Here is a 19,329-nt window from a genome sequence, read left to right on the forward strand (position 1 = left end):
TCAACAATCAACAACAATGCGTAGGCTACATTTTAGGTGCGTTGTCTCTCTCCTAACGGAGAGAGGTAATTACAACGATGTCCAAACTACAATAAAGATGGCAGTGCATCTACTGTCCAATCTGGTGCACCGTCTGCTTCAAATAACTCTATTGACATTGTCAGCCAGTAGGTGTGAGACCACATTCAATCACTGCAGTTGTGCTAGTTCTTTTGTATTAACATAACATACTGTATTAGACAGATTTGCTAAAATAAGGGTTTATTCCATTCCAGTCCCAGATTGTTGCTTTAACTTATGGAGACTTACGTATGTTGAATTATACAAGCTATACATTATACAGTACAAGAGTTCATGAACTTCCTTTTTCATATTCCTGAGGGGAGTTCTCATGTTTCTTGTGAGTTTATTACTGATCAGGTAAAAAGTGGGTGGAAGCCACACACACACACACACAGTAGATTTGTCTGGCACAGAGGTACAGTAGGCTACATCAGCTTACATGGTATTGGTAAACGTTGTTCATGTTAAGAATGACATGATGAAGCAGTATTTCCCCTAGCCAGATGTTGAAGGTGTGGGGGAGGAATGCGTTGGCGTGCGCGCCGAGAAAAAAAAAGGGTTCTCAAAATGCATATTTATGCTCAAACACAAAGTCTTATATCTTATATAGTACAGTGCACAGTAATAATCTGTATAGTTTACATATGAATTGTCTCCAGATTTAGGAAAATATATAAATATAGACAAAAGTATAGACAAAAGTATACAAATCAGTCAGTCACACATCAACAACTAGTGATGGCACAGATGGCATCCTGCCTAAGAGCATTTGAGCCTTAAATCAATGCATTTGAGCATTGATATAATTTTTTCTGTAAAAAAAAATCATACTGTGGCGGTCGGATTTAAAGGGGTGGCGGCCCGCCACTGCTTAATGCATATAGGGGAAACACTGCATGAAGGCTGAAAAGAGGATTTGGAGTGACTGTACTGTATATATACAGTGTATATCCCCTCCCCCACCTCTCCTCTGCTCAGTTCACTGAGGCTTACATCTCTGCAATTGAAACTTGACTGCTTGCACTTTTCAACCCAAGCATCCCTATTCTGGGGCAAACATCTGTAGATCGGCTATTTTCAGTGAAGATATTTAGTGTAGAGCGCAAGAGGTGGCCTAGTATGGAGCCCTTGGGAATCTGGTCAACTATGTACAGGGTTTAAATGGTTAAACCATAGAGAGAGACAGAGAGAGCAGGAGAAAGAGAGAGAGAGAGAGAGAGAGAGAGAGAGAGAGAGAGAGAGAGAGAGAGAGAGAGAGAGAGAGAGAGAGAGAGAGAGAGAGTTATACAGCAGCGACAGACGCAGGAGAGAGTTGAGTTAAAAGAGTGAGAGAGCCCGCCACCCCCACCCCCACCCCCCAGGGGAGTGAAAACATAGCTGCCAGGTACCAGAGTGGCTTCAGGTCCTTGTCTGCTATATGTGTGTGTGCTGGTGGTATACTGGGAGTGCCTTTTTTGTGACTGCACCATTACCGCTGTACTAGAAATGCCATCTCCACAGCTGATGGATTATAATCACATCTGATTGCAATTGTCTCCTCGAGTCAGACTGTTAGTAAATGTGACATTCATAGTTCTGACTTGGACTTGGACTTGGCTGCGTTCCTCTCCAGATGTGTTTATAATCTGTGTTTGGGGTTGGAGGTGGGGGTGGGAGGGGACTCACCACATTTCTCCATTGAGTGGTCGTGAAGAACGCTGCTGGACACTGAACCTCAGCAGAGGAAAGAGACACTCGAGCCAAACATCGCATATTTATTACTTGACTCTCACTTTATCAAGGCGATTGCACTGGACCGAGATGTCACGGCTTATGAAATATTCACTCTTTCATGCAATAGCCTTGTTTGTGGTGTACGCCAACCCATTATTCGACTTCCATTCAGTCTCATTCTGTCTGTTGACCTCTGACCAAGCTTAAATGTCATCACTACCAGATGTCCATTACGGTGCTTAACCTTCTTTTCTGCCTGTGTTGTTACTATGAAGGCCCATAAGCAGCTCTGTTTCTGCCCAAAAATACCTTACTGTGTTGTCTCATCACTTCCAGTTGTCCAATATGTCAGACCTGTCAATCAAACATGGTCAGCCATGAGGCCAGCCTGGAGGTATCCCATTGACCCTCTCTGCTCTTCATCCTCCATGTGTCTTTCATTATCACAGTGGTTCTCAAAGTGGGGTCTGGGGACCCCCAGGGGTCCTTGAAGGGGTTCCAGGGGGTCCCCCGGTAAAATTGCTGTATTTAGATTCAGATACAGCACTTTAATATCAAACTATTACAGCTCTATCAGCCCAGTTCCCTCTGCCTATCAATCCTGTTAATTTGCCTTGTGTTGTTCTTGGGCTGCTTGGTTTGCGCCATTTTGTCTTCCCTTTTTGAAATTAAAACAAATTTGACAAAAACGCTCTGAGATGAATTGAAAATAAGAGCAGTAGATTCTCAGTGTCTCACTTGCAGGCATTCCCCTTTAAGAACAAGACTGCTAGAAATATATGAAACTACTGTGGGACGATTCATTAACTGTGAGTTTGAAAACATAGATGGCTCAGGGAGCCAATGGAGTTTAAGACGTTTCTGAAGAAGACCAAACAGGACAATGTTTTTATTTAATTTTTTATATATGACGTTGTGAGACAGTGACCCACCTCTCAATTACAGCAGGCAGGATGACAAATCAGCCAACAGGTAACCAGTCCAACAAGAACAACAAGGAGAAGGAGAATCAGCAAGATGACAACACAGAAGAAGTTCAACACAATGAGCCCCCCAGTCGGGACAAAAACGCCCTGTTGCTTGCACTCACTGTCTTTGGTAGGGATGTTCTCAAAAGTTTTCAATTTCATTTAGCATTTCCATAACCAAATGTGTTCTCCTTGACATGACATGCTTCTTTAATGTTAGACTTTTCTCCCTTTTCTTTCTTAATACAAACTGAAAGTACTCGATTTAACCGATTATAAAATATAATCAATTATTTAATAAAATAATCGATTAATAATCAATTCCTATTTTGAGCATGTCATCATAGGTGAAACGCATCACATCGCGATGCATTGTGATCTTGTAGATCCACTCTTTTCATTATTTTTGCACGACATTGTTGTGAGATGAAGTATAAAATAACACGTGGTTACAAGGAATAACAAGTGGTTAATCGATTCGTTGATATATAAAATTATATATATATGTTTTTAAACCATGTTTTTTGATTATTTGATTAATCGGAAAAAGTGATACCTAAGAAAATAATAATAGAACATAATAGTTGCAGCCCTATATCTGTGCTTGATCGTTGACATATCTTTCAACTTGTTTGTGTGTGGGCTTTTTTCTGTATTGCTATGTTCTGTGTCAAAGATAGGCCTCAAAGTAATGTGGTGTGTTGTTTTTCAACAGTTTTTCAACAGTAATGAAGTTGACCAAAGCTTGATTTGAAGCAAACTTGTGCATAATTAAATTTAAAGCATAAATGTGTTATTAGTCAGAGGTCTCTCCTCAGTCAGATAATATGATAATAATATATCAGATATATATTGTAATCACTCCTGCCTGTGTCTTAACTTGACCTTGGATGGCCAGATTTTCATGAAACTAGGTGTGAAAGATCTCTAGGCTGCCCCAAAGAGTGGGTTGAAAAGGTCATGGTCCCAATCAAGTTCGAGGTCAAAATGACATAATCAGTCATGTTATCTCAGGAACAAAGAGAGACGTATACCAAGAGGGTTTGTGTCTCATACTGTATAACCCTGATGTGTGCAGAGCCGAATGGCAATTCAGACGCACCAACGGTTTCCGAGAACCAAAAAAATCACAAATATCTGTATCTGTCGGCCCGCAAGTCTGAGAAAGACTATGGGTTTGAATCCCTTGCAAAGCCTTTGGCTTGGCCGGGCGCTTCAACGACACAAATGACTCCAGGGTGGGAAGCCGGGCGGGGAGGGCAATCTGTTGCTGCACTAGCGACTCCTACTACCAAAGGACAGATACTTTTTTCCATTTTATAGTAGGATAATTAAACCTAAGGTCTCATTTCTAAAATATTATATTGTTGTCGTACATTTCTGTTATGTTACGCACAGTTTCTCCTCTCCTCTCCTCTAAGGTGTTGTTCTGGGCTGCTCATTTGGCGTGTTGCTGCGGTATATGTCGGTGACAGAAAGCAGCACCCTCGCCATGATCTCCTTCCCAGGAGACATCCTGATGAGGATGCTGAAGATGCTCATCCTGCCCCTCATCATCTCCAGCCTTATCACAGGTGCTACACTTAGCATAGGCCTACACATTTAGACATAGACACATGCATGCAGATATACAAACAGATACACTTTACATATCTTGATGATGCAGAAATATTTCTAAATTCTTATTGTGACATTCACATAGAAATGCATACTCGCGCACACACTTTTCTCTGCTTTATTAATCTACGTTTCGGTCACATAGGGACGGACCTTCATCAGGTCAGGACTTCCTGATGAAAGTCCCTATGTGATCGAGACGTTAATAAAGCAGAGAAAAGTGTGTGCGGGAGTATGCATTTAATTCTGCATAAGAGTCAAGATGCCATGGCTCAGCCCTGATATCGATTGTTTTGGGTACAGCAGGGTACCTGTGACACAAGCAGCCTTCCTCTTATCTTGAGTATAACTATGGTCTGATCCCTGTATTCGATGCAGAACTACTTTACCACTGACCTGCATGTGTGTCTAATTCTCCCCATGAGATCATATGTCATCATGTATTAAAGCACAACCACCACCTTGAAATAAGGGTCTCTGACTCCATTTGCCTATCATCAATTACTGATTGATCCAGAATTCCTCCAGTGTGCATGTTGATCTCTCCTTGTATAGTCATATTGTGACCATGACTCTGATTAAGATGTACTAACTTTGAAATGTTAGTCATCTTTTACTTAGCACCTTTTGTTAATAAATGTAATAAATGTCCAAGCTGCTCAAGTGCTTTCTTTCTCATATTGTGACCATTTGTCCTTTCAGGGCTTGCCGGTCTGGATGCTCGCTCCAGTGGCAGGATGGGCAGCAGGGCCATGGTATACTACATGTCCACTACTGTGATCGCTGCTATCTTAGGCGTCATCCTGGTCATCAGTATCCACCCTGGGAACCCCAAACTAAGGGGAAGGCCAGCTGCGGCCAATTTACCCCCGAGGACCCAGGACATTAATAGCATGGATGCCTTCATGGACCTGATCAGGAATCTCTTCCCAGAGAACCTCGTGCAAGCATGCTTCCAACAGGTAAAACTTAAGCGAGCATCACATGCTGAGTAGTAAAACACTGTGCACTGTTTTTCTGTGGAGAGAGCCGTGACGCCCAACCTAGCGGTGTTACTTTATGTAACCTTTATTTTACTAGGAAGTCACTTGAGATCAAAGATCTCCTTTTCAAGTCCCTTTACTACTTTTAGGCGACAGGCACTGCCTGGAACTATTTAAAGTTCAAATTATTTCAACGTTGACCCATTTTCTCAATGACCTTTAAGTCATTTAAAGCATGTTCAATCAGATTACAATCAGAGTGCAGTTCACATCGGCTGATTGTTTTAGCATACGTGCTCGTTATGGTGTCTACGTCTGTTGAGTTCACTGATATGGTCATATAGATTAACAAGGCTCTCACATATTTGACATAACATTAACTGTCAGTCTCACTGGCACCTACTCCAAATTAAATGCTGCAATTAATGCACTATTTTGAGACCACTGCTTTATGTTTATGCTACATGCTAAGGATACATTGTTTGATAACATTTACTGTCTACACCAGCTTGAAGTAATTCACAATGTCACTGTTAAGTCATTATTATGACATTGACAATTTTTAACTGGTGATGCACACCCAAAACAAAACCGAGGTAAGGTGCAGATAACGGAACGCGCCAGCTCTAGAGAAACAAGACATGGTCTAATAACAGTGTGGCTTCCCCGTGGATCTCTGATGTCATGGTGATGATGTCATATTGATGATCTCAGCCTTGCCCAAACACGGAGGGATGGCGTGCGGTACAGTGGATTTGAAATGTATGAATTCACAAAACTAAACCAGTGCCCTCGGACACCGGCCTACTCGGAGACCACGCAAGTTAGGAACGATGTAAGTTGGGAATGATGCAGTTGGGGAATGCATGCCCCACCCGGTTATGCAATAACCGTTGTACTTGTTGTCACAGAGTGCTTACCCGTTGTTACCCAGTGCGGCAGCCATTACTACAGTACTAATAATATTAGATATTACAATCAATGGTGATTTACAAATGGGCACCACTCAGAAACGATGCAAGTTGGGAATGCATGCCCCACCTGTTTATGCAATGCCCGTACTTGTTATACTTGTTGTCAGAGTGCTCAGTGCGGTACCCAATATACGACCGATCGACCAAATATGGAGATACGGGGATCCCTGATGTGGTCAAAAACTGCTGACGTTGTGTTGAATGAAGATGTACATGGGCATAAATAGATGACAGACAGACACGCAGACCGACAGACAGATACAAATATGTTGTGCATCGCCTCATAAAAGAATGGAGTTCTATTGTGCACGCTACCATTTATATTGGTGCAGCGGCACAAATGTGACCCAAAGTTTACCAATCTGTGAAGCCGATGGGTTGGGTTGGCCAATCAGGGAAGCCGATGCCTACATCCCCCACAGACAGAGATTCGGTGTGTCTTCCACAGACCACAGACAGACAGTCGAGACCGATACAGACATATGTGGGTTTCTGGTTCTGACAAAATTGCCACTCTGCACTTTAAACCCCCGGGTCATCTGCGACATTTGAATTCAATTGGTTGGACGGTGCCAGAGTTATGCCTGGGAAAGCCACACACAAAGACAGACACAGGTTTTGTGAATTCAAAAATATTTACATTATGTGAAAGGTGATCCGGGATTGAATTCCTTGGCCCACTGTGCTTAAGAAATTTGGCGCTGATTGGTCCAGTGGTTTGATTTATGAGATTACAGACAAACACACAGACAGATACACAGACAGATCCTCTTCTAGTCGGGTCACCCCAGGTGCATAATAATACCCTGAAAAAGACTATAGTTGCGAACGCGGGAGGAGGCGCGGCGAAGCCGCGCCTCCGACCAAGTGGAGCTTACTATGTAACCCTGCTCGGGTTGTGTCTCTCTCTGTGTCTCTCTCTCTCTGTGTCTCTGTGTGCACTGCCTGTGTGCAGCTCCTCTGAGATAAGTAAATGTCCAATTTAGACGTACCATACATCAAATGAAAGGTCTTTGAAAACTGAACACACCTGTCAAGGTTGCGTTTAAGCCCGCCCCTTCCCCCGGAAGCCACGCCCCGGAGAAGGCTCCTAAAAACTCCCCATTGAAACCCCATGTTAAATGAAAAGTGCCCGAATCGCTCCCAAACTTTTTCTACCCCCCCTAAGTGGGGGTCTACGAACAAATACTTCGGGCTCGGATTTTGGCTCCGCCCCCCGGAAGTGGGTGAAACAGGCACTTCAAACACTTTGTTGAATTGTTCAAAAACATTCCAAGTTTTTTTTTTGGGAATTTGTATTTTTCTAAGATGCTCCTTTTAACGCAGAATTAAAAAAAAAAAAAAAAAAAAAATTTATTGGTTACTTTTTTTTTAATATTTTTTTTCATTCTTTTTGTTCTTTTTTTGCGTTCGCTTACCGCGTTCGCGCGTCTTACTTGTGGTATAGGCAGTTTTGCTCTGATCTGTCTAGATTTCTATTTGGGCTTTTATGATTTTCTTCTATTACCTCCACAAAGGAGCAATAGTTTTCCCACCTCTGTCCATGTCGGTCTGTCTGTCTGTTAACAGGATATATTGAACAGTTTACACAAAACTTTGCACAAAACTTGATAGAAAGGTTGGTCGTGGGCCAAGGAACAAATGATTCACCTTTCACACCAATTGGCCCAAATTTGCGTGGGCATGCACTGTCACAAAAATGCACATTTCTGAATAGATTAACGTTACACCACAATACTTTGGAAAAAGGTTTATCATTGACCCAGGGAGAACTGATCATAACTGGTCATATCCTTTTGTTGCCAGTGAGTGTTGGAACCCCATGATGTGTGGGCTAGTGCTGTAGTGCACTATGAAGTTTTATCAGCCAAAAAGGAGATTTGGTGCCAGAAGCACAGCAACACACATAGACAAACACACCATGTTGGAGGTCTGTGCTCTACTGAGCACATTTTCTAGTTACTGTACTTAAATGTTGTGTTATGTTTCTTTAAATGAGGGTGTAGGTGGATTATACTCGTACATTCTCAATTCCAAGCCTTTACTTTCAAAGCAATTCTGGCATACAAGCCATCCTTCTAGCTTTGACATGTTCTGGTATCAGCCCAGTAACCTAATAACGGTCAGTTTGCTGGTGTGTGTCCAGGCCATGCAGGCCAGGAGAAGGCTCTGTGGGACTCATAAAGCACCACTGAGAGATTTAGCTTGTTTATCCAAGCTGATCATTTTTAAATGATAATCCAAGCCTCAATCATGTTGTGACGTTTGCCTTCTTTCATCCAAATCCTCTCTCTCTCTCTCTCTCTCTCTCTCTCTCTCTCTCTCTCTCTCTCTCTCTCTCTCTCTCTCTCTCTCTCTCTCTCTCTCTCTCTCATCCCTCCCCCCTCTCTCTCATCTTCCCTCATGCGTGTGTCTCAGTGATTAGAAATAGTTGTCTGTGTTAGACTGGGTGAGGGTCAACCTTTCTGCCACTGCTAATCTCTGTACATCTGGGTTGCTGCATCCTTATTTGCCACAGTCTGGCATCTGCTGGCGGAGACCGTGCATCACTATGCACAAGCTCTCTTTCCTTTGCCCTGTATTCACTGTCTGTTTCTGTCCGTCTGTCATCGTCTATTTCTTTTAGGAATGGGGGGCTAAGCGATTCTTTCAAAGTTATCATTAAGGTTTCAAGCCTGAAGGGCTGCCATTAAAAATGTAAAAAAAGCAAAACACAAACTCCTACTACACTGTTCTGTAATCTTGGCAGACTCATGTATGAACAAAGCTCTTTAAAATGTCTTCAGAGGTTGTTATAGATATAAGCCAATACATTTGAAAGGTGTGGCCTAAAAGTTAAATAGCTTTAACTTCCTGAAAGATTCCTTGATTGATGTAAAACTTCATAGATATAAACCTCTTAAATTCCTCTTTTTTCCGGATGCAGGGGTTCAAGTGTTTAAAGGCTGCTTGATAAGCAAGTGTCCAAAGGCAGTATAGCTTACACCCATGGGTGTGCCACAAATGCAAAGAACTCATATCTTATACTGTAATTGGATTGTAAAATTGAAAATTGTAACACATGCTAGTATTATTCATAATCTCAAATTCATTTAAAATTATTTCTGGTGTGGCCTGTGAACTTTTAGCTTATACCTCAGCATGTGATTGGAAAATCGCTACACAACTTTCTGAGCTCACCCGACATCCTATTTAGAACATTCCAAGTTTTTTTTTATACCAATCGATCGATAAATTTCAATTCGATAATTTTATTCAGCAGACAAGGTTTCTGTTGCTGACACATCATCATACAACTTTTTTGTGAAGTCACAATCTGTGGCATTTATTCTGCATGTGAATCACTGACGCAATGTCCACTATGTGTTCTGTTCAGGTCTCGACGGTGGTGAAGAGGGAATCAGTGGTGCCACCGAACCAAACAGAACCTGTGGTGGTCAGCACGAGGAGGCTGGAGTACAAATGGGGCATGAATGTCCTTGGTGAGTTCATATCCGTTTTTGCCTGCTTCATTCTGTTGAAAGACGAGAGCTTGAGGGACGATTGTTTTATGTTGTCTGTAACTTGCATGACGCTTTTGCTGTGATTGTTTTCCGAAGGCTTGATTGGCTTCTTCATCACCTTTGGGATATGCATGGGGAAGATGGGAGAGAGGGGGAAAGTCATGTGTGATTTCTTCACCGTCCTCAACGAGATCATCATGACAATGGTTTCCATGATCATGTGGTCAGTGGCTTGCTTTTTTCCTTTGCTATGGCTGGACAATGTTGGCACAATCACAATATTTTTGATATTGATAATGTGGCAATAGCTGTTGGTGCATAATGTGGATGACCAATAGAGGCATTTGTTCAGCTACCGTCTGATAAGTTCAGAATATCGTATCACTTTACTGTAATGCAGCCTTTAACACCAAGAAACATTACCATTTAAACTATATCACGATATTACGATAACCAAAATCCCAAACAGTATCTAGTCTGATATCGATGTATCGCCCAGCCCTACTCTTCACATCATGCCATTCAGTGTGTGTGTGTGTGTGTGTGTGTGTGTGTGTGTGTGTGTGTGTGTGTGTGTGTGTGTGTGTGTGTGTGTGTGTGTGTGTGTGTGTGTGTGTGTGTGTGTGTGTGTGTGTGTGTGTGTGTGTGTGTGTGTCTGTGTGTGTGTGTGTGTGTATGTATGGCCTTGTACAGTATGTGTTTGCGAAAATGCATGACTGTATGCCTGCACAGTTGTCTCCCTGTTTTCCTTCAAAATGCAGTGCTTGGACATAGCGGAGATACCACCCACAAAGACCAGTGACAGTGATGGATAAAGCGTTGACTGTGTACATAAGAAACGCTGTGGGAACCAGCAAACAGCGGCAGACCGTTTAACAACAGTGAAAATGAGAAGACGGAAGAGGCACACAAGAGGCCGAAAGACGGATGGTGAAGGACAGGGACAGATGGACAGAGACAGGAAGGAGCCAGAGTGAGCTAGAGAGAGCGAGAGACACCGGGAGAGACAGGGAGAGAGAGGGATTCCCCGGGACATGCCGGGGTCTGAGGAATGCCGAGGAGTATAGCAGCAGCAAGGGGGGGCCAGAGCAGTGCTGTAGGCTCCCAGGGGACGCAGGGTGGAAGCTCTCCAGAATGTAATGCATCCATAGACCGTAAAGCAGTGGAGCCCACTGGCAGTAAAGCAGAGAGCAGTTGCAAGGGGGACAGTGGGGGACGTGGCCAGTGTTTGCCAGATCTGCTTATTATAATTTCCCCCGCAAGATTTTATTTGAAAATAGCCGATCTACAAGCTCACAACAAGTTGTGAGCTTGTAGATCTGCTATTTTCAAATAGCTGATGTATGTATGTTAAAGTGCTCGTTTGGCCCATATAGTCACTTCTGTTGTTGCTGGTTTTTCCTAGACCTGGTTGCTTGTTTCTCTCACAGAATCTGGCAACACTGGACGTGGCAAGATGCGTGTGAGTGCATGCCTTAGAGATCGATGTAAGCCTTGAGGCTTCACAGGACACCGGCTAGTAGCACCGCAGAGAGAGAGAGAGAGAGAGAGAGAGAGAGAGAGAGAGAGTCCAGTCGCCCTGAGAGAGATGGATTTGGGGGGGGGGGGGTGGAAGGAAAAACAGCAGCATGCTTGTCTCGCCACTCTGCTAGGCCATCTAGATGAGCAGCTGTACACCAAAGGAATTGTACCCTTGTTCATATCACTCAGCAGTGTAAACAGATTACTCATGAGCCTACGGAGTACAGGGCTAGCCAAACAGAGGGCCCAGTGTGTACAAAACGCATATCACACGACACAACGCCTCCATCAGATCATATACACCACAAGCTCATATGTGCTGCAACAACTGTCACCAACAACTGACATCCGCCCAGTTACATGCAGTTTGTCACAACCTGATCCTAGTGCAGAGCCAAGCTGGACTGGTTGTGGGAGCTTCTCCGAAACTGTCCTTGAATGGAAAGCCACCCGTCAATTTGATTCCTATATCTATCCATTCCTTATGTCCAGCACCAGGACAATTGGTATTCAGAAACGTGAACATATCTGAGATTAGACTCAGATATGCTGAACCGAGCATATCTGAGTCTAATCTCTCATGTTTTTTGTGTACATTGTGGAGATGCTCTAATAACGATGAATAGGACGCTGATTTTGGAAACGTGTTGAATATTTCCCTTTAAAACAACATGTACCCGTATCCCAGATGATGTAACAGTTATCTTTTCCATCTCGGTTCATTCTCCATGAGCTGTACATCGGTGTGACATCACCGATTAGGGGCGGGACTCAGGACTCGCTTACACTGCCAGGGCTAAAAGCTTGCTATTTTGAGACATTTGTAAATATTTACAATATAAAGTAGCTCTCCTTGATGCTACAATTCTGTGCCTTTTTGTTACGGGGCTACAATAGGCCTAACAATCTATTACTACGCTCATTTAGATTGCCCACCTGAGGCCTAGCGTGCCTGCAACCAAACATATTTCCCTGTTATGTGTAAATGGATTTAATCTCTCCTCATACTGGGAATGAGCACTGATGAGCTTCAGGAACAGAACTCCAAGACGGTGATCAGCAGACGCAGTTTTCCCATGCTAGTATCACTGTCGCACAGTTTAGAAGGCTTAACTGGGCCAGTCCATTCTTCCAGTAGATAGCTCATATCAGGTTTAATGATAGAAATAGTGTGGATGGCAAAAGTCCAAATGAAGAATCCTTTTGTCTCCAAGGTATTTCCAGCCTTCAACTTTGTCTCTCAGCATGGTAATGCTCAGCACATACAACCTCTGTGCCTGCATGTCAACGTGTGAAGGTGTTGACATTGACAAGCATACTGTACAACAACTGAAGTGCTTATCATAACTTTTACTCTTGACTGACTTGGGATGTGTTGCGAACTGCATAAACCTAAATTCTCGCTGTTTAGCGTTAGTAGTCTGTACCACATTTGATTTGGTTAACTTTTGTTCATTTCAGCTTTGATGATGGTTTTTGTTTACTGTGTGCACAGGTACTCTCCCTTTGGCATTGCTTCTCTGATAGCGGGAAAGATCGCAGCCATCGGTAGCTTGGAGATAGTGGCCAGGCAGCTCGGCTTGTACATGGTCACTGTGATTGTAGGCCTTCTCATTCATGGCGGAATCATCCTTCCTGCCATATTCTTCGGTGTCACCAGGAAAAGTCCCCTGACCTTCTGCAAAGGAATCTTCCAAGCCTGGATCACTGCTCTGGGCACTGCCAGCAGGTACGGACCTGCATTGTGTGTGTGTGTGTGTGTGTGTGTGTGTGTGTGTGTGTGTGTGTGTGTGTGTGTGTGTGTGTGTGTGTGTGTGTGTGTGTGTGTGTGTGTGTGTGTGTGTGTGTGTGTGTGTGTGTGTGTGTGTGTGTGTGTGTGTGTGTGTGTGTGTGTGTGTGTGTGTGTGTGTATGTGGGGGGGTGGGGGTGGGGGTGGGGGTGGGTGGTTGTGTGTGTGTGTGTGTGTGTGTGTGTGTGTGTGTGTGTGTGTGTGTGTGTGTGTGTGTGTGTGTGTGTGTGTGTGTGTGTGTGTGTGTGTGTGTGTGTGTGTGTGTGTGTGTGTGTGGCGTCGCGCGTGTGTGTGTGTGTGTGTGAGAGAGAGAGAGAGAGAGAGATTGTGCTTGTGCATGGGTGAATGAATATACTTGCATGTACTGTATATGACGTGTATGTGTCTCGTGTTTTGTTTGTTTTGTTTTTCATGGTCATACAAGCCTTCAACAATTGCTGTAATTATTATGATTGAATGGCATATCTGGGTATTTGCTTTTCAGTCATTGAACTGGGTTGAATTGCAGAGGGCAGAATACTAAATACTATATTTATGCAACTGAAACGGCAACTCACGGCAGCAGGGCCGTAGGTGTCTGAATTCGGGTTATCGTGGACAAGTCCATGTCTGACAGATTCTGTGTTGTAAATGTTTAAGCCTCTGGATTAGTCGTCACTGGACAAGCTGGCCCTGCCCTGCATCCTGTATCCTAGCCTGCCTGGGATAATGCTGAAAACATGAGTATGGGTAATCCCATCAACTTTTTCTCTAATTATATTATGATGACCCAGGCTTTGCCGGGGCTGGAATCAAATTCCTTTAATTCATATGTTGGAGGATTGCAACACTGGCCTGCACCAGCTGTTAGGAAGAGGCTCTCACTCTACTCAAATTTCTCATGCTCTACAGACTTTTTTTGTCTCTTTTTTTGTGTGCTTCTAAGCCAAATTTATCAATCTCCCCTTCCTCGCTGTCTATTGTTTTCCACTTAAGCCCTACTCTCTGCTTAAGATTTCTCCTCACCACCTGTCTACCATTATACTTTCCTGCTTTTATGCCTTTGAAATGAATCCAACTTTTGTGTGATTTTAATTGGCAGAACTTGTTTACTTATCAGCCTCTTCTTCTTCCACTCTCTCAGCGCGGGGACATTACCTGTTACCTTCCGCTGTCTGGAGGAGAATCTGAAGATTGACAAACGCGTAACGCGTTTTGTGCTGCCCATTGGCGCCACCATTAACATGGATGGCACTGCCCTGTATGAGGCTGTGGCGGCCATCTTCATCGCCCAGATGAATGACATCAACCTAGATTTAGGACAAATCTTCACTGTCAGGTAAACCCCCTGGAAGTGGTTGGCTTATGCCCGCGCGCGCACACACACACACACACACACACACACACACACACACGTTATATTTTTTTGGAGGCATTTTAACTCATTAGTTTGTGTTTTGTACAAACTATGTGCGGTACTTTCAGAGTGCACCCGAATAGACTCAAAATAAATGATTATGTTATTATGTGGTGGGATCATTTCTTTGGTTTCGTCAAAACAGTCTACCCAGAGGGGAACCACTCTATTTTGATTAGATGCAGCCCTGCATGTCGTGGCCACAATTACGCTGTCCGAGGGCTGCTGTTCACCAACTGCTGTTTCATCATCTGCCTACCAGATAGTTGGTGGAAAAGTATGAGCACCATATTGTCTGTGGGTGAAATTGTTTTAAAATTAGCTCCATATGTGTGCAAAATCTCTATAAGCCTCTTCTAATACCCCTGCCACAGTGATATGTCAATTAGTGTTGTAGCTAGATATGTAACAAGGAAAATGAAATACAGTCTTCTTAGATTTGTATTATTCAGATGAATGATTATTTATTTGTTGACTTATCCTTTTAACCGAGAAGATTCTTCTTCTTCTTTTTCAAGAGTGCCCTGGCCAAGAAAGTTACAGATACAACAACAAATCACAAAAGTTACACTAGCAAAAATACAGTAGGCAAGTCAAAATTGAGTCCAGGATCACACAAGGGTAAATATGCTTGCTTATCATAATGACAGCAGGCATTAAATACCAGGCATTAAATCACGTTTTATCTTGGAACCAAGCGTAGCCTGCAGTGACATCTGGTTGCGTCTTAATCCCCTAAATATGGACACATCAAGAAAACCATTATTTTCCCTTGTGTTGCCAAACACAGATTACTGTCTGGATAAAAAGGAAAAATAAGTGAGGTAATTTTATTTGTAGAATTGTAATGTGAACAAAACATTGTATAACTGCAACTACTCACTCGATGCTAGATAAAATGGTTTTATGTTTTATGTTTTTATTTTTATTTATTTTTATCTCTCTCTTTTATCTAATTTCTCATCCTCAGTATGACTGCAACCCTGGCCAGTGTCGGGGCAGCCAGTATTCCCAGTGCAGGCCTGGTCACCATGCTGCTGATCCTGACAGCCGTGGGTCTGCCCACTCAGGATATCAGCCTGCTCATCGCTGTTGACTGGCTGCTGTGAGTCAGGTGTCTGGGGGGGTGGGGAGGGACGTCTGTCCCTGGGCCGTAGGGGCACGAAGGGGGTCGGTGCCTAGTTATAAGCAGTGTAAAGCAGGGAATTTCGGGTCAGTAATTTATTTTCAGAATAATTAGTCAGATACGTTTCCTTTTGGATGTCAAGTTATGGCATTGATATGTCATGCTTCTGCTCTACAGCACACAATAGCAACAACCTGTGTCTATTCAGTATCAACAGCACAGTATGTGAGAGAGATTGTTCATGTCAGAAATGTTTTATTTTCCATAGAATGGATAGGGATTTTGTCTTGTGGACATTTGTGAACAAATATATCAGTAATCGCACTGTAACAGGACTTTATATTGCTGTTCAATCATAATGTGCAATCAGGTTGTGGTTTGCAAGTGAGAGTCACCATTATTTAATTGTACTGTGTAGGGCTGCAATTGATTATTCATCGATTATTTTATTAAATGATCGATTACCGAATATTGATTGAATCGATTAGTTCGATTAATTGTTGTACCCCTACTGTGTTGGGCGGAAAAGCATGAAATAGATAGACGACATCTAGTGTTTTTCTTCAGTACTTCCAGTTCCTGCCACCATGGAGACTGGGGTCCCATGGTGCCTCTCTCTGGCTTGGCCAGGTGTTCCAAATGAACACAACTGGCCATTTTTGTGGGTGGGGAGCTGGCAGGGGAGGGAGCGTGTTCCTCCACATGGTGTAACTCCTCACTGTCAGATGAAAGAAGAAGCGAGTGTCGACTCCATGTGTTTGGTCGTCTACACCGGTGGTTTTCAAACTTTTGGTGCCCAAAAGGGCCAAGGCACACCAATGGACAAGTCCAAATGTCAAGGAACATTGCCTATAATGACATGCCCAAAATATGAACACCAGTAACCCTATGTTTTTAGGGTATAAAATTTGAATTTGTATTGGGAAATGAGTGTGCACACGCAAACAAAGTACTGATATAAGTAAAAACTCAAAACTAATGCTAATAAGGCACACCTGGACTTGTCTCACGGCACACCAGTGTGCTTCAGCACACCGTTTGGAAACCAACACCCTATGGTTTACACCCTCCCCAGACCAGGCATTGGGGGTTGGTGTTGACGGGGGACTATGCAAACATGGGGGAAATAGGCTTTTGGGATGAAAAAAAAGAAAAGCAACTAAAAAGAGTTGAAAAATAAAACATAAATTAAAAAGAAAAAAAGATGCAATTCATCCGTTTTACTTGTTGCCACTTCATACTTTTTGTTTGTGCAGTGACAGGATGCGTACTTCTATTAACGTTGTGGGCGACTCGTTCGGTGCTGGGATCGTGGACCACTTGTCAAAGGCGGAGCTCGCTGAGCTTGACATGGCAGAAATGGAAATGCTTCCCGAGGAGGAAGAGCTCGACTTCCTCCCTCCCCCTCCGATGCTCACAGAGATGGACCTGATGGACCCTGTCAAACCACCAGAATTACCCCCGCGCTCCCCTCGCCCGCACACCCTGAACCACACCGGTCCCACCCTCTCCCAGTCGCTCTCCATGTCCTACTCACCAGCCCGTTCAATCCGCTCTCCGTCGCCACAAACAATCTGCTCCCCCTCCCCTCGAGGTTCCCGCTCCCCCCGACCCGCCTTCCGCAGCACCCACTCGCCATGCCTTCTCCACAGGATAGAGCCTGGCTACTGTCCCGTGCCTAGCCACGATAACCAGGTATCACTTTAACGCTAGCCTCTGGTTCTACAGTTGCAGAACATACTTAGTCACGTATTCCAATATGGTGAAATAATGTATTCTTTATAATGCCTGCATTTGTAGCAGTTCTGCCATTTTGTCTGTTCTCTCTCCTTTGTGTGTCCAGATCACAACGCTTCCCCGTCCCCACAGAGAGAGGGACAGGGAAAGGGAAAGGGAAAGGGAAAAAGAGCGTCTACGATTCGAAAGCGAAACGGAGGAAGAGTTGGTGATAGAAATGAGCGACGGGGAGGAGAGTGACGACACTGCATATGATAGGAGGCATGCCATTCCACTGATTGACCTGCCTTGATGGGAGCCCTCCATGACAAAGGTTTCTCTGTACATCTGCTTCCGTTGTACTGCCACTTCCCCCATTTTCATAGTTTACACAGTTCTCCAGTGTGTTGCAACGGTGTGGTTATGGGTTCCAGGGCCCACAGTGGGTTTCAGGCACATGAAATGATCACCTTTTAGAGGTATTATTGTTTGATTTCAATGATCTCGGTCGATATGATTCCTGTTTGATTCGAGTAATCAATACGTTTATTTGCAGCATAATATTCATAGATATTATGTTGCCATGGCAACACCCTTTAACCACTTATATACTTCAATGACCGTAGTTCCCCAGGGGTCTGTAGTGCGTAGCAAAAAAATCTGAAGGGGGGCATCAACAAGTGTCACTTTGTAGCGGCGGACATCTTGTTGGGTCATAAACAGCTTGACTTAACATCGATTCTTACCCCACCAATATGTCAGCTACTATGCCACGCCCCCCGCCCCCCGTGTTGACGACACGTTGCCAAGCACTATAGTAGGCCCGCTCCTTTTTCCCGTCTACACACCAAATCTCTTCGCCGAAAATAGCCAGAGGCTTTTGCTCAATGTTTGTAAAATAAGGCTTTAATGGGGATTGTTTTACTCGCTTCAAGGTTCAAGGTTCATTCCTATTTACAGTTGCAGAAATCGCTATCTTGCTGCCGTCATTTCATGACCAAAGTCATACATCCTTCATGTAATTTGCCTGATACCGGTCAATTGTATGTCTGCCCCTGATGAGAGAAGTATTGTGGTGTTGCGGCTAGATGTATTTATTTATATAGTCTTGTTTGGGGAGCATTCAGGAAATGCACAACTATGAAATCTCTTCAGTTGTTCACTTGTATACTGTATAGTGCCATGCATCTCTCCTTAAACAAGGAAGTGAATGAAAGAATATCACTCAAGTTACCTCAAGAATACAAACTGCATTATGTAAAGACTGTGCTGTCAGCAAACATTATATTTATGCTGTCAGCTTCCTTGTTTCTGCTTATCTTCAATGCGTTAATCTGTATTCTTGTCATTTGTCCTCCACTTTAATTTAACCTAATTCTCCCCCATGAAGTGTTTGTCATTTACTGTATTTGGTCTATTGTTTTGTAATTTATTTTGTGGTCTGGTTTCCAAAATGCTGATAATTAGCTGTCTTTGCTCAAATGCACAATACTTGTTTTAAATTTGTTCCATGTTCTATTACTTTACTTTTACTCATATTTTTGTTCTTGCGGACTTCTTCAAGATTGTAAAACAACATAATCGGGTTTTATCATACTTTACCTTGTACCTTCTCTGTCTCCGTGTCTGAATTGCCTTTTGTTTCAAACTGAAAATCATTGACTGCCTCCCCAAAGTCTTAAATCGGTTTTACAGGCCCAGATGTGTAAGATATGTAATAAAATCTTGGAGATTTATATGAATGACAATTCCATGGTATTTTTGTGCTGCTTAAGAACCTTGTAAACTGTGATGGAATTGGGGGGGGGGGGTTGGAACACACAACAGTGTGTGGTGACTAAGACAGAGGACAAATTATGTGGACAGCAATGATATTGAATGCTGGCATTGCGATGAACGCCACAGTGATTACACGCTTACACAAGAAAATTACACACAGTACTACATGACATGTACACAC

General features: G+C 43.3%; 1 protein-coding gene across 1 annotated transcript; it reads left to right on the forward strand.

The window, feature by feature from the left end:
* Nucleotides 1-2,729: 2,729 nt before the first annotated feature.
* On the forward strand, nt 2,730-17,682 carry slc1a9 (solute carrier family 1 member 9; the record flags this gene model as incomplete). The annotated part of the gene is made up of 10 exons (XM_080447671.1): nt 2,730-2,874; nt 4,166-4,318; nt 5,064-5,323; nt 9,695-9,800; nt 9,918-10,044; nt 12,838-13,071; nt 14,255-14,449; nt 15,498-15,632; nt 16,910-17,348; nt 17,497-17,682. The coding sequence occupies 10 exons, from the start codon at nt 2,730-2,732 to the stop codon at nt 17,680-17,682; spliced, it is 1,980 nt and encodes a 659-aa protein (XP_080303797.1).
* Between the last annotated feature and the right edge of the window lie 1,647 nt (nt 17,683-19,329).

Source organism: Gymnoscopelus braueri, assembly GCF_963280865.1.
Source record: "Gymnoscopelus braueri genome assembly, chromosome: 13".
Classification (NCBI taxonomy): Eukaryota; Metazoa; Chordata; class Actinopteri; order Myctophiformes; family Myctophidae; genus Gymnoscopelus; species Gymnoscopelus braueri.